The 22,506-nt window shown below is 51.5% G+C and overlaps 4 protein-coding genes across 4 annotated transcripts; 2 read left to right on the top strand and 2 right to left on the bottom strand.

The window, feature by feature from the left end:
- Window positions 1-4,798: 4,798 nt before the first annotated feature.
- On the bottom strand, window positions 4,799-8,086 carry QC762_0097620 (uncharacterized protein; the record flags this gene model as incomplete). The annotated part of the gene is made up of 2 exons (XM_062884141.1): window positions 7,801-8,086; window positions 4,799-7,746 (listed from the first exon to the last, which is right to left on the bottom strand). Exons 1-2 carry the CDS (start codon window positions 8,033-8,035, stop codon window positions 4,799-4,801), a joined length of 3,183 nt encoding a protein of 1,060 aa, XP_062740889.1. The 5' UTR covers window positions 8,036-8,086.
- A 6,127-nt stretch (window positions 8,087-14,213) lies between these two features.
- On the top strand, window positions 14,214-14,780 carry QC762_606720 (uncharacterized protein; the record flags this gene model as incomplete). Its single annotated transcript, XM_062892359.1, has 1 exon — window positions 14,214-14,780. The coding sequence occupies one exon, from the start codon at window positions 14,214-14,216 to the stop codon at window positions 14,778-14,780; it is 567 nt and encodes a 188-aa protein (XP_062740888.1).
- Window positions 14,781-18,070: 3,290 nt separating this feature from the next.
- QC762_606710 (uncharacterized protein) lies at window positions 18,071-19,168 on the bottom strand (the record flags this gene model as incomplete). The annotated part of the gene is made up of 1 exon (XM_062892358.1): window positions 18,071-19,168. One exon carries the CDS (start codon window positions 19,166-19,168, stop codon window positions 18,071-18,073), a length of 1,098 nt encoding a protein of 365 aa, XP_062740887.1.
- A 914-nt stretch (window positions 19,169-20,082) lies between these two features.
- QC762_606705 (uncharacterized protein) lies at window positions 20,083-20,610 on the top strand (the record flags this gene model as incomplete). Its single annotated transcript, XM_062892357.1, has 1 exon — window positions 20,083-20,610. One exon carries the CDS (start codon window positions 20,083-20,085, stop codon window positions 20,608-20,610), a length of 528 nt encoding a protein of 175 aa, XP_062740886.1.
- Window positions 20,611-22,506: the final 1,896 nt, after the last annotated feature.

Genomic DNA, 22,506 nt, shown 5'->3' with positions numbered 1-22,506 from the left:
GCACCTGATGATCTACTCGGCTCCATGTATTGGACTTATATTATGGACTATACGGCTCGACGGATGACGAATGATGAGGATTCGCTCAACGCGCTGGCCGGGATCATTGCGGTCTTGGAGAAGAACGTTCCAGCTGCGGCTTGTGTCTGGGGGCTCCCGTTGGCAGCCTTTCCACGGTTCTTGGGGTGGATGCATCTCTGCGAAGGCGGGACGCCGAAGAGAAGAAGCGCATTTCCGAGCTGGTCATGGGCCGGTTGGGAAGGGGAGGTGTCACTCAGTGAGGCGCTGCGGATGTCCAGGGAGGATAGAAGAATGCGATTTTTGACTTGACATGCGACATGGAGATTCAGTACTTGGGTGTGAATGGGGCCCAGATCGAGGTGGAAGGATGGCGAGTTTGTTTGGAGATACGCACTGAGCCACTCAGCGAGGCTGTGCTTCCTGGGACAGATAGGATGATGGGGTACATCAAAGAACGAGATTTTGTTCACGGCAATACGATTCCTTCTGGCGGATATGAGTGTTTGGTCGTTGAGAGGTTTGCCTACCGAAACAGCAGGGATGGACCGGTATATCAGAAGGTCTTCATGATTGTTTTGGAATTTGGCGGAGTTGGCTCAGGGGTTGCCAGGAGGAAGACATTCATCACACTTGATACTTTGGCAGGAGTGGACTTTGTATGCTCGGGGCCTAGGAAGGAGAGAGTGGTGTTGGAGTAAGTGGACAAGGGATTTTTTGTTGATGTCGAGTGCCATACAATGCTATCCTCCGATGACAGGTTATAGGATGGTCAATGACTGTTTCAGTTACCGGAGAGGGTGTTTTTGGTATATTTTTGGACATTGAACACGATGTATTCCGCGGAGTCGAGAACTCGGGTAGTCGCACCAGCAACTATAAGATACTCGGCCAGCCCTTAGCCATTCTAAAGTAGGGACAGGAGAAGGTACACCCTCAGCACCATCATTAATTCTAGTCACAGTCCCTTTGCGCCGTCAAGAGTCTCCGGTTGGTTTCCTCCGAGTTCCTTCATCGCTACTTCAGATAATATCTCAACGACTTCGTGGGCAATGGCAAGGTAAAAAAAAACTCAGGGTCAGGTGGCAAGTCAGCCACGGAAAATTCCGTCACGCTGCAAACCACATGTAGGTCGACGGCTAGGCATCGAATGCCTTTCCTGCCGAATTTCTGCCCAACGTACGCAGACCTGCAACTTCTGAACAACTTGTATTCACCTGTCGCTTTGCAACGCCCCGAAGACCCCAACAGCTAATCGCGTTCGGTCCACAATCTATTGGTTGGGTTCTGGTACCTATGCTGTTCTCAGCAACAGCATCTTTCATCATGGTTTGCCAAAAATACCAGTTCGCACTTCAATACACGTCTACACATGGCAGGGATGCCAGATGGATGTTTCTATTGAGGTCCGGGCTCGGATGGGTACAGCTTTGACATACTTCTTCCCCGACAATGAAAACTCTCACCAAAGTCATCCTCCAGCACCAGATTACTACGCCTTGAAGCAGCCGTCCAACATGATTTTGTAATGGCGTTGGGCTGGATAAGGGTCCACTTGCATAAGTGTGGGCGAGCCGAGCCTCTGTTGAAATTCGTTATCATGTTCTTCCCGGTCAAGGGAAATGTATTGCCGCTTTCGGACTTGGGTGGGGTGTGTAGTTAGGAGCAGCACTGCCTCTTCCACCCTACCCTCCTGCCCATTTCAGCCTGGAAAAAATGTGTTTGATTTTGAAATGTCCAAATTAACTAGCTTAAGTTCGAATACCGAATTTGAAAACCAAGGTAAAGGCCTAGTTACATCGTGCGATAAACCAACATACTGCTTGTCTTGACTACAGTTTCGTTTCATATTTACATACCTACCTAACGTTAAGACTTTATGTTACACGGTAAATAAGCAATTAGCCGCATTACGGCCTAACCGCTATCTACCTGCACAATTAATGGTTGGAATTAAGGCGGACAATCAAATGCCTCGCGGCTATTAAAGGAAACCAGCTCAAATAAAGTTTACTGTGGCGCTTGGAACTACGTCAAGCCAACTAGCCCGATCTCGAGTTGTTCGAGTGGGCCAAATGACGTTTCTACCAAGTGTTCTAGAGCCACCTGTCTACATGGCGAAACAGAATACTCGAATGGATGAAAGAGGCGAGATCTAGAAGGATCTAGAGTATTGCGACGGGCTATAAATTAACGGAGCCCCCCAGACCCCTCCTGGGTCACGCTATGATAAAGAAAAAAGAGAGAGAGAAAGAATGAAAGATCAGCTTAGGTGTCTGTCGTGAACGTGATAGTTAGGACGCGTCCCGAAGAACAGCCAATAGCAACTGTTGATGCCGCTACAGCTGAACAGCTTGGCTGATATTCCAGAGGCAGCCATAGCCGGTTTTCTGAGTCCTTCGTAATCCATCTGTTGCCCAAGCCAATGCTATAGCCTTGGTAATGTGGGGGATTGGCATTGTCTAATTTGGATGCGATCAGCTTCAAATCGAGGGAAGACGCTACCGACCTGGCGTTACTGTAATCACCCTCGAGCGTCTGCGTACATGACCCCGTGGCCGCATCCCAGATCTTGATGGTGTTGTCGTCTGATCCTGACGCAACCCACTTCGAATCGGGCGAGAACGCTACCGACCAGACTGAAGAGCCATGTCCCTCGAGCGTCTGCCGGCATGCATTCCAATTATCCTCTACAATTGGCCCCGAAGTAATCCACTTCCGTTCTTCCTGCGTAAACGCTGCCGTCGGGGTCGAGACTGGCCTTCCTCCTTTTCAACTCTTTTCGGGTGGGGGTAATCGTGACTTGATGGTTGTCCGTGGCGTTGTTGGAAATGAATTCCCAGGCATCATATTTGGATACCAGCGTACCTGCATCTGCGGACTCCTGATCCTCCAGCTTGAGCTCCAGTGACGGCGTCTGGGTTTCGCTCATGTTGTCATCGGTGACGCCGGTCCTGCTAAGGGGTGGTATTGCGGCATCGACTCCGCCATCACAAACAGACGTATCAAGCCGCTGTTCGAGCCGAGAGCTAATGTGGAGGAATACAGTGTGCCGAAACGCCCGCACAGTGGTTGCGAAGATTGACCGGCCACGACCTCATTGATGCGATCTTCATGCGAACAAGTCCACAACCTCGCTGGAGTCTTACAGAGAAAGGGCCAGGAAGAATGAGGGACCGTTTTTCCTGTCGAATAATTCGATATTGTTGTACCAGGGAGGTCTGGTGGTCCCCGAGGAGGACGGCATGCGCGCCAGAGTGCTCGACGAAGTGCACGCCAGAAAGACGACTGCCCACCCAGGGAGAAATAAGACGAGGTCTTTGATTAAAACTCACTACTGGTGGCCAGGTATATCCATAGATTCTGACAAATATGTCTCCAATTGCCTGACGTGCCGAGCCTCAAAGGTTCCAAGGGACAAAACGCCAGGTTTCCTACACCCGCTCCCGGTGCCTGAACGAGGATGGAAGGATTTGGCAGTAGACTTCAAGTCAATGCCGAAGGACAAGAATCGATACGACAACCTGATGGTCATCGTTGATCGGTTGAGCAAAGCGACTTGGGCAACACCATGCTTCGTCAATGCCACGGCCCGCGATGCCGCCAAGATGTACTACAACGGTCCTTTCCGTATTTTCCAGTTTCCCGACACCGTTGTATCGGACAGAGGACCCCAATTTGTGTCCGACTTTACTGACGAACTGAGCAAGATCATGGGAGCCACCTGGCGCCTTTCCACGGCTGGTCATTCCCAAACCGCTGGCCAGGTGGAGATCTTAAATCAGATTGTGGGGATGGAGTTTTGAGAGTGATCTTTGTGAGATATGAGAGCGTTTGAGCGGTATTTAGAGCGAATTCGAGGACGAATTCGGGATTTTGAAGGGGGGGGGTGATGTCACGGCCCTGGCTCAGGACATGTTGGTCTACAGCACAGGCCACGTGAGAGTCACGTGGGTGCTTTCACAGGTCCAAGCTTGCCCATGTCTAAAGCCATGCTTGCAGCCAGGCTTTGTTTGCTTTCCGTTTTTGCCCCTTCAGCTTACTATTTAATCAAATTGGTCAGACTTATCGTAGCTTGCCTCGACTATCTACCTCTCCCGTGACAAGTATAACCTTTATACCTTCACTTGTGTCACGGCGGTTGCACCGTGACCGTCGTTGATCCATTGGAGCTTGGCTCGTCCAGAGCACGGGCCAATGCGACTTGAATGACTTCGCATCACGCTGCCGCGAGACCTGTTTGTAGCTCTTTGAGCTACGTCTTCACAATAGAGCCTGCCCGTACCCGACGGAGTAGAGCCCAGACTGTAGCTTAGCTGAATATTACTGTCATTAATCCGTCAACCTGTCCTGCCCGTGACAGGTACCCCCTGCTTCCAAAGTGGAGCGGAACTTTTGGTACACTTTTTCAACGGATTGTACTACAATCCGTCTGATAATAATAGGAAGGGACCGAAATTTGTGTCCATAATTTCAATGTTGAAACTGTCTCCTCACTGGCCGGCTTCATCCTTGGCTGGGGCTGGCAACAATGTATCTGGGCTCACTTTGCACAGCTACACCCCAGCTTCAAAATTGGGCAACTGGGATGGTCGATGACAAAAGCACTGCCTCTTTCGGTATTTACCAGTTGCATAAATGACAAAGAATGTAGCCATTGAAATGTGCATATAATAACGACTCGGTAGCTGCATAATTGTACACTCGTATCACAAAAGCAAAAGTCAAAGTACATTATCCAGATACAGTAGACCATAAAAACGAAACTAAGAAACATGTTCTAGCTACCCCACTTGGTGACGGTGGCCAAAGACGACAGGGTGTCTGGATGCTCTGCACCAAGTCGTCGCTGCCGAGCCTGGGCACAGTCCTTCATTAGTGCTAAGGCGGTCGAGTGTCGACCTTGGCTTTTCCAAGTAAAAGCGAGGTTGGCCATGCTCGACAGCGTATCTGGATGATCGGCCCCAAGCTTGGTCTTGCTCGTCTCCATCACCTGCACCTCCAGCTTCTCGGCCTCCTCCCACCGGCCCTGGTTCCAAAATGTCGCCGCTAGGTTGGCCATGCTCAATAGCGTATCTGGGTGATCGGCCCCAAGCTTGGTCTTGCGAGTCTCCATCACCTGCACAAACAGCTTCTCGGCCTCCTCCCACCGGCCCTGCTTCCTGTATGTCGCCGCTAGGTTGGCCATGCTCGATAGCGTATCTGGGTGATCGGCCCCAAGCTTGGTCTTGCGAGTCTCCATCACCTGCACAAACAGCTTCTCGGCCTCCTCCCACCGGCCCTGGTTCCTGTATGTCGACGCTAGGTTGGCCATGCTCGTCAGCGTAGAAGGGTGATCGGCCCCAAGCTTGCTCTTGCGAGTCTCCATCACCTGCACAAACAGCTTCTCGGCCTCCTCCCACCGGCCCTGCTTCCTGTATGTCGCCGCTAGGTTGGCCATGCTCGATAGCGTATCTGGGTGATCGGCCCCAAGCTTGGTCTTGCGAGTCTCCATCACCTGCACCTCCAGCTTCTCGGCCTCCTCCCACCGGCCCTGGTTCCTGTATGTCGACGCTAGGTTGGCCATGCTCGTCAGCGTATCTGGGTGATCGGCCCCAAGCTTGGTCTTGCGAGTCTCCATCACCTGCACGTCCAGCTTCTCGGCCTCCTCCCACCGGCCCTGCTTACTGTATGTCGACGCTAGGTTGGCTATGCTCGTCAGCGTAGAAGGGTGATCGGCCCCAAGCTTGGTCTTGCTCGTCTCCATCACCTGCACCTCCAGCTTCTCGGCCTCCTCCCACCGGCCCTGGTTCCAAAATGTCGACGCTAGGTTGGCCATGCTCGTCAGCGTATCTGGGTGATCGACCCCAAGTTTGGTCTTGCGCGTCTCCATCACCTGTACGTCCAGCTTCTCGGCCTCCTCCCACCGGCCCTGCTTCCTGTATGTCGCCGCTAGGTTGGCCATGCTCGATAGCGTATCTGGGTGATCGGCCCCAAGCTTGGTCTTGCGAGTCTCCATCACCTGCACAAACAGCTTCTCGGCCTCCTCCCACCGGCCCTGGTTCCTGTATGTCGACGCTAGGTTGGCCATGCTCGTCAGCGTAGAAGGGTGATCGGCCCCAAGCTTGCTCTTGCGAGTCTCCATCACCTGCACAAACAGCTTCTCGGCCTCCTCCCACTGGCCTCGGTCCAAAAGGACTAGAGCAAACAGTGACATACTATCTAGACTCGCCGTATCCTCTTTTCCCAGTCTATTCTCGCGGGCTCGTCTCGCTTTGCCCACCATCCGCTGTGCCACCTCGTATCTCCCTTGCGACCATGCAAACCAACCCCCATTATTCAAAAGTGTCGCCCATATGTCGTTCCTATCGTCGCTGGGTTGGTAAGCGACGGCTACTTGAACGTGTGCGAAGAGATTTCGACAAGTCGCCCAGTTCTCGTAGTTTCCAGTTGGGAATGACGCTGCCATTCGCTCAATAAACTTCTGTTTGAACGTCTCCTGCTGCCCGCATTGTTCCAGCCACTTCCTCGTTGAGAACTGCACAAGCCCGTGCATCTCAAACTCGTCCATCTCAGTCGTCGCTATGAGGCAGTAGTCTCTCAGCATCGCCACATCATCTTCGAATCCATCATCAGTGGTATCTGCACTATCATCCGTGAGGTCACTATCTGTGTCACCATCCATGTCATCATCTACGGTACCATCTGTAGCACTTCTGCCATTATCAAAGTCTGTATCTCCGTCCTCGTCTATACGCCGTCCTAGAATATCCTCCTTAGTAACTCTAGGAGGTTTTAAAACCCAACCAGGGATACCTTGCCGGTCGAAAAAGCTCATAAGTGACAAGAGATCCGCCGCAGACGGCCGCTTAGACCGGATGTAGTCAAAAGATATTTGCCATGTGGTAAGAACCGCGTTCGATGCGCCTCCATCCCGTCGTAGGTCCCCAGCATCGTACTGTAAAAGACTGCTCTTTCTATGCTCACTCTTCCGGAACTCAGCTAGGTACTTCTCGGGCGAGCTCCGCGGCGCCCTTGCCTGTATGTAGGCGGCAGCCTGGCTAATGGCCAACGGAACGAGGTCGAGCGCCTGTACGAGATCGGCCGCCACATTTAGATCCGCGGGCGATCCTAGCTTCTTCTCCAGGAGTGCGAGGGCATCTGTCTGCGCCATCGGTCCGACTTCGATCATATTTTGACGGCGCCCGGTCAGTCTGAATGCTAACTCCCTGTTACGTGTTGTGACAATAATCGATCCATTTTGGCTCTGCGGTAGGTATGTCGCAAACGGCCGCCTTTCGCGCTCATTGCCGCTGGTCGTGCCGTGGGCAATATTCGCGTTGTCGAACACATCGCGGTCGTCAGCGCTGTCAAGGATCATGATCCATCTGCCGTTCCGTTCGTTGGACAGCCAGCTGTACACAAGCTGTGGGATGTTGGCCTTGGGCTCGTTCCGGCCGGCCAGCTTGACGGTGTTGGCAATCGTCCTGAAGCCATCCTCGACGCGCTCATACATTCCAGCGTGGACCCAGAATACCCATATGTCCGGCTGCTTTTCAGTGATCCGGTGAGCGAACTCGATGGCCAGCTGCGACTTGCCGATACCGCCCAAGCCTACGAGGGCCACACGAGCGGCGGGCTCGGAACATCGCCGGTCGATTTGCTCGAGAATGTCTCCGCGGTTGACAAAATCGGGATCGCGGGAGAAGGGGATGGTCGCGAATGGCCGCGGCGGGGTTTCTGATCGTTCTGGGGAAGTTAGCGGTGCACCCCTCGACTCTCACAGCGCTCTGGTTATCTTACCTGGCGCCTGCGGGAAAGTATTGTAGATCGTCCCCCTGTTAGTCCCCACCTGGGAACCATTGTTATAGTCGCCGAAACGATAACTGTCTGACATTGCACTTTCTATCCTGAGCTCATCAGCGTGGCGGAAGCGTAGAGAAAACTTGGGTTTTACGATGAGGTAAGTAGCGTCAAGATCGAGCCATTTGTGTGTTTTGTAACCTCGTGGATGGAGGCGAAGATCGGAAGTGGGCATTTTTTATATTTGCAGAGTTGCTTGGCAATTCTTCTTCTCATGGCATTCGATGCCGGTCATTGGGCGGCGTATCGCCGCATTACTCAGCCTCAACTGTAAAAGGGAATCCGTCTGAAGAAAAGAGGCAGACATCTCTGCAGTCGGGTTGGTTGGTCCGACCTGCTCTCTGCAGAGATTGATCCCCCTGCCGGTCGCAAGTCCAGACAAAACTTGACACTGCACTGCCTCCACAAAAACCGTTCCGCAAATCAGAGTCAAGCCAGAAGCTGCATCTCGACCGCCTTCATGCAAGTCTAAAGCTGCTCAGCCCAGCTCGTGATGTCCAACGCGCCCAATTTTTCCCAGTCTTTCACTTTTTTACTTGCTATATATTAAGCGACTCAAGCCTAATCTCCAGTGGTTCCAGCTTTCTTCCACTCTGTAAGCATCAACGAGGCAGCTTGGTTGACGTGTTAATCCTCAGAACTCCAATATGGATCCTCTCAGTATCACAGCCGGCGTCGTGGGTATTGTCGCACCAACGCTGCACTGCGTGCGACTCTTGGTAGAGGACTTGCAGAACATTGCCGACGCACCTAATACCGTGAAGGCGCTCACCAACAATCTCCAATCAGTGGAACTTGCTCTTGACTCGTTGGGGGCTGGGACGGACTCGCAGCGGGAATCCCTGGGCGATGCTGTTTGAGGAACTGCTCTCCGTGATCCAGACAGCAGCCGCAAATGCCCGAGCAGACCAGGGAACCACAATCACCTTTGGAAACAATAATAGTGGCCAGCAAGTGGGGGTCAACAGCGGGACTATCACTGCTACATTTGGCCGAAGGGGGTAGACTTTGTATATTTGTTCCTCTTGCTTGCTCTGCTGTGTATTGAACAAGCTTGAATCTATTTACACAACCATTTATTCTCCCGTAATGCGAACCTGACCGCCGGTTCGGAACTCTGCAGCTTCGAAATAGGGTCATCGACTATCCTAAGCTAGGTTTCAAACCGTGTTCACGCCCGACTCTTCGACAGGGGGGGGGGGATTTCATGATTCGGGTTGGAGGACACTACGGGAACGAAAACAAAACCATGCTCTTTTCTTTATGGCCTTCTACAGAGACTGGAGAGTTTTTGACGCATGGTATGCGAAGCCGCGACACATGCGGTTCAGGACGACGAAGCCGACTGGAAAGAGCAGTCATCCTCGATGAGCTTAGTCTACAAACATGCGAGCCGCAATATTGCAAGCAACATGGGCTGAGAACGGAACTCAAGGCCGCTTCGGCGACAGACAGGGATCAAAAGCCAGCGATGCCGACAGACAGGGATCAAAAGATAGCGACGCCGACAACGGTTACGTTGCAAACAGACCCAGAACTTCTACACAAACAATCAATTGTGTTGGTATCCGGTAACTTCTCCGGCAACATGCGCTGGAATTCATTCCAGAGCGCGGCTGTACCTCGCACCTGCTTGGTCCTGGGCGAGCTGTCAGAAACCTGTACGGGTAGATAATAATAGTTACCACGGGGGGAGATGACAAAAGCAAAGTATATCTCTTGGAGGTACTGCACGCCTCCGTGGAAGCGGAGCACGCGTCAGGATTGCACAGTTTTGTATCGGGCATCCTGCGCATTTGGGCCGTCGCCGCGTGGGTTTGCCTGCAAGAGTACCCGACCCGGGGGTATATTTGGAGGTTCAGCAAGGCAAAGGTCGAAGCCTGTCACACGTCAACGAACCAACCACCGTGAACACGGCCAACAACACCGTCGATGCCACTAAAAGAAGGGGTAACTGCACGCTGTGAACCAGTAGTCAAAGTGAGGTAGACGATCACAGGCTTCGCGGTTATTAAGAAGATGATATTGGTCAACCTGAGATATTGAGGAACTTGGCAGCGGCTTGAGGCCACTGGGCACGGACCACCTGACGATGGATAAATACGCGTCTCTGAGATCTGTCTGTATTCCTAGACCTTCTTCTTCCTCATCACGCTCTTCGAGGCCATTGAAGATCATTAGCCTGAATTGAACCATGAAGTTCCAAGCTCTGATATTACAGCCCTTGTCACAAAGCCCCAGGTCCGACCAGGAGTTCTGCCAACGGTTACGGCGTGTCTCAACTTTTTGGCACCAAATGTGACGTGCGATGGGATGAGGATTTTGAAGACGAACCAGATCTGCAAGAGGAGCTGGGCGAGAGACGCAAGTCCGGCCTCCTGCTGGTGTTCGTTGATGGGCCTACTCAACCGACCACAGCCGGTAACACGTACTTCGCAGGTCCTGTCAATACTCTTCATCTTGGCCCGGCACTCTGAAGAGCGGCAAAGATACTCCCCGCGGCGACATTGCCGATACAACTGTGAATAAATGCAGCGAGAGAGCCTTAAAATCTCGTAATAGCTATGGATCGTGGTGTGAGGTAGAGGATGGACACTTATCGGCAGCTACAATACCCTCGCCAAGCCCAACCGAAGAAAGGACAGGTCCAGCGACAACACCTGGGGCGACAACCAAGATGAGGCCGGCAATTATGATGGCTATCTTGTCGGGGTTTTCGGCTGCCCAAACTCCCGCCTGGGAATTGCGTCAGAACATCACTCTGGACCACGCAGACGGATACATAGGTACCTACCTTCTCGGCGGTATCTAGGATAATAAGCAACCCATCTTGGATGGCGGTCAAGATGGCAGCGTGGTTGCCTTGCAACTCTTTGATGACAGCGGCGGTTAGTTGGTTCGAGTTGGGCGATGGCTGAGACGATGACTGGTATTTGGCCCTGGACATGTTTTGCTGCACCGAAGGCCCCGGCGGCAATGACCGACCCGTGGATTTTAACGTGGTTGGTGACGTCGTTGCCGATGTTGGTGGTGGCCTCTGCAATGATTGGGGTGTGGTGTTGGATGGCGCTGACTACGACTGAGGCAGCTGCTGGGGCGTGGACTTGGACGTTGCTTGCGATGCCCTTTGCCAAGTTGGCTGCTTCTTGACCAATGCCAGCGGCTTGGTTGATGAGGGCAGGGCCGTGGATGGCTGCTGCTTAGTAGGCTGCTTCGTTGATGCCTGCGAGGGCGGGAGGAAGTTGGTCATCTTGATGAGGGACGGTCTCTGGGATTTGAGAGAGGGAGTTCTTCTGGCCTTGGGTTATCGAGGGGGGACTGGATGTTACTTTGGTGGTGGAAAGGAGCGAAGAAGATGGATTCCGTGGAAGCTTGAATCTTTCAGGTTTTCCGTTTGTTGGCTCCTATGTGGTACAAATTGCGGGATGTGCTGTAGGCCTCACTGCTTGACTCTATTGCATCCGTTGCTGCTGCTGACCACTCAAAGACAGAGAGCGCAGCAGCTCCAAAGGGTCCTCGCGAAATCTTCCACGGATCACTGCAGGCATAAACAAACAGAACAAAATGGTCAGCAAAGCCCGACATGGTTTACGTCATCCATGTTATAGGCCTAGAGCCTTGGTGGTTTGAAGGCTTGAAAGACACGGGGTTACGGTGCCTATGAAGGCGGCTTTTCTGGACGCTTCTCCACAGGTCGGTGGCCTGGCAAGGTGCCGGTCCTTTTTCCACATGTATTTAAGAAAGTCCGCTCCCCCTCAACAGACCTCCTTTTCTTTTCCTCCCCATCAGTCAACTCAATCTGTTATTACGGCTTGAATTCCCGCACAGGGCCAAGCCCATAGTGTCAATCCAATAAAAGTCCCTAAAAACGGCAGGCAGGCACCTGCATAGGTATATCGCAAATTCTTCTTGGGATCAACACCGACTGTGTATTCTTGAGCAGCAATGTCTTTCAACAGCCTGTTTATTGTTGTCCAGAATTCTCACAACACCATTCCACAAGCCTAGCTTTAGCACCAACCGCACAGCCATCACTTCTTCATGTCAGCCACGAGCACAGGACTGGCATAAAAGTCACCACTCTAATACATGTATTAAAAGAGACCAGCCATGGCAGCATGTTATCTTTGGTAGCACCTTTTCTCCTGGCAGTTGGATTTGGCTCAGTTGGGATAGTTGCAGGTATCATGGGTGTCAAACAGGAAGCTCGGATAGTGAATGGGCAATGCTTGAGAAATCCTGACAGAGGCTAGGATTAGAGAGGACTACTGTTGGGATAGACAGTCCCTTATGCTTATATAATAGACTGTTAAAGGTTAGACGGCACTTAGATTATAAAAAGCTAAGATTAAGTCTGTAAAAGCTCAGACTAAGAGGAGATGTTGCTGAGATTAAAGAGATTGATGTGAGGTTGGGAACTGGCTATAAAGGGCCTTGAGTTGTGTGGCTAGGCACGGCATTGTTACGTGATCGTTGAACTTGCTGAAATATCTCGGCCATCTATTCTATCCCTACATTATCATCTTTCAATAATTACTTGTCTATCCCCTCCGGTAAACCCATATCTCTTCCCCTCCTCTACCAAGCCCTCCCCCCAATCCTCTTCACTTCTTCTTACCAACCTACTCCCAAGCAAAGGCTCGAACATCTCCAAGTCTGCCGTTTGTGCACTGGTAAAGTGCGAATATAGCAGAGTGAGTTGCCTGGCCGATTGCCACTGTCTCACTGGGTTGCAACCATGAGGTACTGCCAGTGGGGGATACTGAATGAACACACAATCGGCACACCAGGTGATTCCTGACTTCCTTGGAGAGTTTGCTCATTTGAGAGAAAACAAAGATCAAGTTGGGCATTACCTTCCCAAAGCAAGTCCTGGGGCAAATGACAATATTCTGTAGTTTTGATTTGGATAACCTCAGAAATTCGGGAAGCACATCATTCTCTGAAGCTACTTCTTGAACAGCTAGTACTCTGCTCATGGTTTGGAATTCCAATCTTCACACCAGGCTGGGGCCAAAAGAAACGTTCAGAACCCACTTTGCTTGCCCAGACTAGGTGGCCAACCCAGAAGAGTGTTGAGACTTCGATCGATAGTTATCATCCCCCTATCTCAGACACCGTGATAGATTCATGGCATTAAGGTGCACACTGGCCGGTGGGGGTCCATGTCTGGTTTCTAGTATTTCAGGTCTGAGAGAATTGCGTGAGAAGAGATGCACGACTTTGGTACGCCGGCAGCATTAGTACTTGTTCGCTTTTCAAGTTACGATCCTCTACGATGGCTGCTAACAAGACGATAGCTGATTATCTCTGCTGGCCAAAAGCTGATTATGCAAGAGCAGCGCATTTGCGTCTGTAAGATGTGAGATGGTGATAGGTTGCACTGCAGAAAGAAAATAGAGGGGTAGAAAAGAGGCCTGAGGTTGAATATTTGGGCGTGAACCCCGCATCGGGCGGCACCCACAATTTGTTTTCCCGCAGCGCCGCCTCGTTCATTCGTGCAGACCACGTGACGAGAATCGCGAACCCGATGCTCTCAGCCATCCCCATTATCAGCCTTTGGCCCATCGTCATCGTTTCCCTGATCTGACACTCACCAACCGCGATATGTGAATTTTTTTAATTTTTTGCGCGCAACCTGTTCGCCTTGGTTTGTTTGGCTCGTGTCTGTTGTTATTCCAATATCCTCACCATTTCCAAAAAAAAAAGACAGAAGCCGAGTGACGCGCGCGAAGCGCACAGGACTCTCCGCGACCCGACAGGCGCCCGGTTGGCTGGCTGGACTTTGTCAACACAAACCACCAAAAAGCTGGGGAAAAGACACACACACACACAGTGCGGCGCAAACAAAATATCGCTCTCTGTCAGCCTGGATCCCCTGTACTTTTGGAGAACCCATGGCAGCAAACACCCTGACCCCCAGCCAGTTCAACACCTTGTTCAACTCCCTCACTGCCATCGACCGCCGCCTCAGTCGCATCGAGGCTGTCCTCAAGATCAGCCAGAACCCAAACTTTGGTGGTGGTGCAGTACCTAGCGGTGGTGGGGGCCCAGCCCAAGTCCCGGCAGGAGGAGGAGTCAGCGGCGGTCCACCGGCGTCAGCGGGACCACCCGCTCCTGGTGCCCCTGGCGGCCCGCCGCCTCCACCACCACCGCAATCACTATCACAGGGGGGTCAACAACAACCACCCCAACAGCAACAGCAGCAGCAACAACAAAGTCAACAATCCCAACCTACGCAGCCGCAACAACACTTCACATACCAGCAACATGCCATCCCACAACAACCCCAACAACCCATAATCCCCCTCGAACCCCCACCCCCCAACTTCGTCATCAACTCCCGCGCCGCGATGCAAGCCACCCTCGACGCCTGGACCCTCCCGCGAGGCTACTCCATGCGCATCGCCGGCGCAAAAGTAACCGGCAAGCGAAAAGTCCGCTGGGTCTGCTTCCGCGGCGGCGAAGCCCGCCACCACCGACCCCCCGTCGACCCCTCGGTGTTTGTCAAGGCCAAAGAGGAAGGCAGGCGGAAGCCCACTACCGATAGAACCTCCAAGAAATGCGGCTGTCTCTTCAAGTTTGAGGTCATCGAGACAGCCAAGGATTCCGACGTCTGGGTGCTGCATTACCCCAACGAGGAACACAAAGTCCATAATCATGGACCGAGCACCGACACCAGCGACCCGAGGGCGAGGAAGCTGCCGGATTTCGTGAGCGCCGAGGTGGACGGCTGGTTGAGGGAGGGGAGGTTGGTGAGCCAGATTCAGGAGGAGCTTAGGAGGAGGGGGTATGTCAATGTGTTGAATACGGATTTGTATAACCGGAAGAGGTTGTTGAAGAAGGAGGAGAGTCAACAGCAGCAGCAGGGGAATAATGCGCAAGGGGGTGGGCAGACCGGGCAGCAGGTTGTGGGGTGAACTTTTACTCGTTCATTTCATCTTTTTTCTATTTTTTTTTCTGGAGTGCTTCAGAAGGAAGTTTTTGATTGGTTTGTTTCCCGGAGCTATAAGAAGGAATGGAAGGGCATTTTGATATCCGATCTGTTGTTTTTCTCTCTTGTCTTGAGGGAAACAAAGATCACACGGGGCTAAAGGGAGGGCGGGTCATGATCTACGACGTGATGACAAGTTTTGCTCGTTTCTGAGGCTAGACTACCTAGGTATTTAGATTGAAAGGCAACATGACCTTTTTCCAGCTACAAACTCACTTTCTTTATTGAGGTTGAGTTGTGGAAGTGAACAAGGGTGCCCAAGAGGACCCCTGAGCGAGAATAGGTCTGGAGAGGTTGAAAGGGTGTAAGTTGAACTGAAGGCACCGTCCATCATCTATGTTTTGCACGGAACTTCATGAGACATGTTGCTTATTGGCTAACTACTTCATGAAGGGCAGACGTGGGAGCATGATGTAGAAGACCCGACGCGATTGACAACAAGGCTCGGTTTCGATTGTGCACTACACCACTAACAAGACCCCATTTACATACCGCCCGTCCCATCACAACAGAGGTTCCCTCAACGCGGACTTGATCAGATGAACCTACACCTCTAGAAGAGGTCAATACGACAGGCGTCGTCCTCTATCGGTGAGCCCACATCCCATCGTACCTTAGGGTGGCCTCGGCTCTCCGATGCTGCAAATCAGAATGCAGCTGTTGGCAAGACAAGCGTTGACATAGTGACGTAGATGTCCGGGGTGAGGTAGGGCAGGGTGATCGCCCCAGCGATCAAGGATTGGATGGCACTTTTGGCACACTGCCGCACGAGACCTCTGGCCTGGGCGGGAGTGTTGTTATCCGGGCACTGCAGTTTGATGTGTTGGTCCATGCCGTCAAGCGAGTGGTGGACGAGAACCCAGCCAGCGGCGTGCAAATCATCAGTCTGGAGCGAGCCCGTTCAAGACGGGGGCCAGCTCGGAGGCCGTGACTGAGTCCTCCCATTTGATGGACATTGTGACGAGCCAGGTGGGGTCACTGCCGGTGAGGTAACTTTTCTGAACGAGTAGCTTGCTGACGTCCTGAACAAGACTTTTGTTCAGCTAGCCGTTGGAGTCACTCGGCGAGGGCTCAAACCACAAGAAAGTCGATTGGCCCTGAAGCCGTAACCACCGTGATCTTCAGAGCAGGGTCTTTGCTTATGGCTTGGGCGATGCAACTAGAAGCAAATTGAGTCGATGTTGAAGTGATGCAAGAGAGAAGTGATCTAGAGATGTCTGGCCGGGAAGAGAGGCCAGAGAATCAAACGAGAACTCCTGCTTTATATACCTGATATCTGATTCTCTGAAGTCTTGGGAATTCACAATATAAAATTCATGTTCAATTGCCTGGTTTCCAGCCGCCTCTCTGATACCCCCGCAGCCAAGAAGGACTGATGTGTGCATCGTTGGGCTCCAATATCACCTCATGCTCTGCTAATCCAGATGGCTCGCTGTCACAAATCAATCACAGATCAGGAAATGGTGACAGTTGGAGTTGGAGCTACTTTCTGTCCATCACTGAAGCCCAACATATCTCATGCTGGAACCATGATTCCGGAGCACACACTCGGCTGACAAGATGCAACGCGGTGAATCGGGGTCTACATCCCGTCATCACACCACCTCATATGTATGATCATGACAAAGCTCAATTCGTCACCTAATTCCCACCCCGATTCAGCGTTGTTTGTCTCAACATACTCGCCTTCCCCATACTCCTGCCGGATAGGTAGAATCACCAGTCATGAGCCAATCATGTTTTTAATGTATCTGCAAATCCTACTTCATCAATCAAGAAATTCCGGCCCCTGCAGGAATATCAGGTATCAATTTTCACCCGGAGATTATTTATTATAATACCTGAGAGAATCGGGGTTTGAAGAAGACGGAAGAAATGGTTCACTGGGGAGCAAGTCTCATACATACTCTTGGCCATCAAAATTCTCAGATGCCCAAGTTGCCATCCTCTCATGCGAGAAAGTCTTTGACACCGACCTTTCACCTCGTCTCAAAAAAGAAGGTGTTCCCTCGGGGCCTTTCATTCCCCCATGAAGCCGCGTCAAATCCTATAAATCTACATTTACCGTGTTTCTTGTCGGTGGAAGCCCGTAATTCACAATGTAGATCAGTGGATTAGCCCTGATAACTCTGTCATGTTAAAGTTTCCGTGGGAAGTGGTGATGAGAGAGTCGGGGAATTTCCTGATGGAAGTTTGAAGAAATTGACTTGAATCCACTGCGGCCCTCCATCACGTACCAACTTTTTCGGATCTTGTCCTCTGATATCTCTCTCTCACTCTCTCTCTCTCTCTCACTCTCTCTCTCTCTCTCTCTCTCTCTCTCTCTCTCTCTCTCTCTCTCTCTCTCTCTCTCTCTCTCTCTCTCTCTCTCTCTACCTCTGAGCCATATGACACACCCTCTCGGCCCAGTGTCAAGTTGAAAGAGTCAACGTCCCTGACCAAAGCCAATCATGTCTCTCATTCTCGGCTCTTGTCGCCCATTCTCTGCTGCTACACATTTGACTCAAGGCTTTAGACAATTGGCTACGTTTGTAGGTAGGATAATGACAGAAGAAATCCCCAGTTGCTTTGTGGACCATTTGTGAGCAAATTTTATGTAATCTCGCACAGACAACCAGCCAATTGCATCTTTTTTTCCAGAGTTGCCGACCTAACCTCATTTTTTCTACCCAACAACAACAACAACAACCATGCATTTTGCAAAAAGAGTAGCTTTTCAAAAAAAAAAATTGGCTGATCAAGGCACCGAGTGTATTCATGCAATCTCCACCGAAAAGACTAGATGACAAAACTGATCATGGTTAAACGATTGTTCGCATGTAGGAAAGGGCCCAAAAGACTAAAATGATCTGTGTCAAGTGGGGTTGAACTACACGGCTGGGCACCCCCATTCAACATCCCGAACCAATGACAAGACATCAGTGAGCCAAATGGAGGGAAAGGGGTTCAATGAAGGACGACTTAAAGAGTAAGAAACAAGAAAAAATAAAAGAGAGATAAAAAGTTCATCATGAAAAAGAAAAACCACTTTGATCAACCCGAGTTTGGCGAGCCTCCAACTCGCTCCCTCTTACCTACCTCACCCACCCACCCAGCTGTGTTCCTGCCAGCACAAAGAGACAAGTGCAAAAAAAAAAAAAAAAAATTAAAAGAAATTAAAAAAAAAATAAAAAATAAAAAAAAAAAGACTGGATATCCGATCAAGACTTTGCCTCGTCAATTGTCACCGCCAAAGACAAGCGTAGACATGGTGACTAGGATATCCGGGGTGAGATACGGGTTAGCGTTGGGAGACAACAGCATGCCCGAGGACCTGACCACATCCTTGATGCACCCGCGAACGAGACCTTTCGCCTGGGCAGGGGTAAACCCGTCCGGACACTGCAGCTTCAACCGCTGATCCGTCCCGTCGAGCGAGTGGTAGTACAGCCGCCAGCCAACCTGGGTGACGTCGGTGCTCTGGAGCTCATTCAGCAGCGCCGGAGCCAGCTTGGAGGCAGACACGGCGTCCTCCCACGGGACGCTCATCGTGACGAGCCACTGCGGGTTGCCGCTGCCGTTGTCCATCTTGAACGGCTGGGAAATAGTCAGAGCCCTGGTGCTCGCAAACTCGTGGAACCGGTATGCTTCCGTTGTGGTCTTGTTCATGGCTATCGCGGCGTGCCAGACAGAGTTGGCGCCCGTCTGTCCGAGCGGGATCGGATAGTAGGCGTGGCAGCCCGAGATGGTGCAGCAGCCGTCGGCGCTGGAGATGCTGAAGGGGGACACCACAATCCCGTCATCGTCGGCATATTCGGCGTCGGCGCTCATGTTGGCAAAGATGGCCTGCCCGATGGACAGTGCCACGTCCAGAAAGCCTGAGTCGGACCCCTCTCGTTTGCCCTTGCCGTTGCCTGCTTTGAGAACAGTTGGGAAGCTGCTCTGCGCGAGCATCTTTCCGATATCGTGAACAAGACTCTTGTTCGGCTGGCCGTCTGGGTTCAAGGGTGCTGGGTCCACCCACATGAAGGTTGAATCTGACAGGCTGGCGGCTTCTTCGGTTTTCCGAGTTTTGTCGTTCTTGATGCGATCGGGGAGAGAGGCCGAAACCTCGTCGAGCTTTGCCTGGGCCCCCTTTTGGGCCTTCTTTTTGAGTCTTTGAGCCGCCTTTGTGAAGTTGGGAAATATCTGGGCGACAGGATCACTATGATCATCCGCGATAGCTCCGGCAACCTTTGCGATGATCCCAGCGGCCGTTCCAATGGTGCCCGAGTTTGATTTGACCCAGTCCACGGCAGAACCGACGCCATGGATGAGAGAGCTCCACCAGCCCATGTTCAGTGTCGTGCTGTAAAGAAGGGTAATGTAAAGTGTGTGTAATAGAAAGGTAAGATTTAGAAGGTGCTATATGCGTCTTGATGATACTGAGAGGTTGGCGGTCGAGAGGTCAGTTTCGACGGCGCGTCAAGCCGTTAAATACTTTTTGGTCTTCGATAGGAGTCCAGATATCCTCTGGCTGGTTATCTTTCATGGCTGCCATAGTGCAAGGATCAACAGCGGACGGATCTGCGTAAAGTGCTGCAACAGAGAGTCAGCAGTGAAATATTGTCATTGTGGCTGGCTGCAAAGTCAAAGATATTTAGATGTTGTCGTGATGGTCGATCTTGAAATAGAACTTGATGGCTCAGAGTGCGAGTTGGTAGGCTAGGCGGTGCCATATTGTCTCCTCTGAGTAAATATGGCTCGCAGACCAAGTGGTAAGGAGTGGTGATGTTAAAGCACCAGGCAGTACGATGGCGGCCAACAATGTCAAATAAAGGTTAGGTCGGAAGCTGTCAGTTGATGAACTGGTCTCCTTTGGACAATGCGCGCCACGGGTGAGCATCAAGCCAAGTGTTGAGGCGAAGATTGTGGCTTGTTCTCAGCCAGCCCAAATTCCTGTAGACGCGGACTATAGGTCCACTTCTCTTTTTAATAGTCCGAGTTGGTCAGCTAGTGTAGGAAGAAGAATGAAATGATGGTGTTTATGTGTAGGTAGGTAACAAGGTGTGAGAACTCTTGCGACGGACGTCGAAGTGAAAAGGAAAGAACCTGGTCCGATCTCATTGGTAGATATCGTTAATTTGTCAAATTTTTGTGGAGCCATGTCACTGACAGTAGAAACAGTGGTAAATTCTAACGGCTTAAACTTTTACACTTTCGTATCACCAACCAATCACCACAACCACCACAACCACCACCCATCAGAAATGACGACTCGTCTTCCACAACTATCACCCTCCCCCATTCGTCATCCCTCTTCATGCTGCTCCCTCTCGCTCCCATTACTCTCCCTCCTCGACACCATCCTTCCTCCTCCTCCCAGTCTAACCCTCTCAATCGGCTCCGGTCCTGGCCTCTTAGAAGCTCTGCTCCTACACCACTACCCGGCCCGTTCCAATAGCATTTACGGCGTGGAGGTCTTGGCCCTAAAGCCAGTTAACGTTTTTCTTCCCGAGCAAAACACCTTGACAGTGACAGGAACATGGGCAGTGGTTGACAGTGGCTTGCTGAAGGAGGCGGGTGCGCTGCTGTTCGTCTACCCCAGGCAGCCCTCCTTGGTAAAGGCTTATCTGGCAAGATGGGAAGGGGAAATCGTGGTTTGGATCGGGCCTAGGGCAGACCTGGAGGAGTTTGGGCCAGTATTTGACGAGTGGGCTGTTGACAAGGAGGGGGAGGATATGAGGAAGGGTGCCGTCGAAGCGGGGGAGGGCGTGTGGGTTTATCGGAGGGTGTGACTGTGTAGAGATATATACCCACCCGGCCTACCCTGTGGGTAGGGTATCCTTTTGGTTCCACAGACTGGCTGCGCTGTTGGAAGGTGGGATGGAAAGCGCGGATGAGATGGAGCCAGGTTTTTGTAGATGGTTAACATAATCCAATAACATTTCACGTAGCTCTCTACCGTCGAAACAGTCTCGACCTGTCCAGGCAGGAGTCCCACAGGATGTCGTCGGGGCTGGTGAAGCCGCCGGCTGGTTTGGGGAGGACACGATTGGGCATGGTTGGTTCTGCTCTAGGTATGTGCCGTGCTCTCACCAGCCCATGGGAAACGACGGGACTGAATACTAGGTAGCCGCCTTATCTCAGTCAGACAACATCTCTCCTCCCCCAGGTGGTGTCAACAACTAGGTACAACTGCCACCCAGCGCATTCCGTTGCATGATGGGAAGGGTGACGTGGGAAGAGTGACGTGGGAAGAGTGACGTGGAAAGAGTGACTTTCGGAGCAAGGCAGGTAACCTGCAACCCAAGTCAGTCTTGCAAGAAGGCCAAGTACGTAACTGGGATCACTTAGCTACCTTCCTTTCCATATCGACACCTCAGCTGTCTCGGTCATCTCGGCCATGTTCCACCATTGCTTCTCAACAAAGCAACGTCTCTCCTTCCACAACAGCACAAACTTCCCATTTTGCTGATCTCCATTCTGCCACTTCAATGATGTCAAGGTGATTACGGTTGCAGTCATGGAAGGTGCAAATTCGAGGTGCTGTTGGCTTTAAAAGACCACTTTCCATCCATTCTGTTAAATTTTCCTCTTTTCTTCTTGATTGGGTCTGCCAATCAACAGCGAAACAGCGTTATGCCCTCATATCTCGACCTTACGGAACAGCAGTGCCTCTGGCTACTTGCTCAGTACCTTGGCCCAGGACTCCTCGCCTTTGTCTCTGGTCGTATCTTCGAGCGGTGCCGGTATCCTCCCGGCTATCTTGATGTTTCGGAGTCTCTAGCCAGGGGGTATCGGTTCTTTATCGATGGTATTGTCCCGAGATTTCTCGCACTCCTCTTGAGGGCTGTGTGGATAGCTTGGTGGTCCTCTCCCCGCGAGGGGGCAGTTGGATGTCGAGCTTACTTAGGTGTCTGGGAAAACTTTTGTACCCACGCCGTTCTGCTCTTGCTTGTCCGCCCAGTTTCTCGGGGCTGGCTGGTATTACTATCTCCAGTTAGCTCAACACTTGTTGAAACCGCTGATGCAACCGGAACTCTTTTTTTTTTTTTTCCCAGTTTGATCACCACTCCGTGGTGACAAGGGGAAGAAAACTGCCTTGTGCTGTTCAACTATGAACAGGGGATTTTCACACACCGATGACGCTGGTTTCGCAATCTTGATAAGCAAGGTAATGAATGCAAGTTCACCAACGAGAATGAGGTTTCAGAATGCAATGTTCCAGTCACGTATCCTCGATGGAGGTCATCGAGCGTTTGATTGATCAGCATGGCAAATCTTCCTGGATTTTTGGCCGTGATTTGATGAGGGTGTTGGAAACGGAAGAGGAGGAGCAAGAAATACTTGTAGTTGGAGCTGGTAGTACTATCGCATATTGCAAGACTGATGCTATTCATGAAATTGCAAACTGCCTGATCAATGTGTCAAGTGGAGTATTTCTCAGAATTCTGCGGCTTCATGATGGGCACATAGCTCTTTGTGTAATTTACATTTCCAGCTGCGTATCGGGGCTCTCCATCTGCCCTATCAAAGGTGTTGCCAAATTCCACGCCCTAGCGATGCTGAATGGGAACGAGCGCTTAGACGTAGGGATCTTGAACTGCGAGAATACGGGCAATGACAGCGGCACGAAGCTTCTCGGAGAAGACATAATGACGAAGTGAAACACCATGGATAGAACACAGTCT

This window comes from Podospora pseudocomata, chromosome 6 (assembly GCF_035222375.1).
Source record: "Podospora pseudocomata strain CBS 415.72m chromosome 6, whole genome shotgun sequence".
Classification (NCBI taxonomy): domain Eukaryota; kingdom Fungi; phylum Ascomycota; class Sordariomycetes; order Sordariales; family Podosporaceae; genus Podospora; species Podospora pseudocomata.
This window is presented reverse-complemented; position numbering and strand designations above follow the sequence as displayed.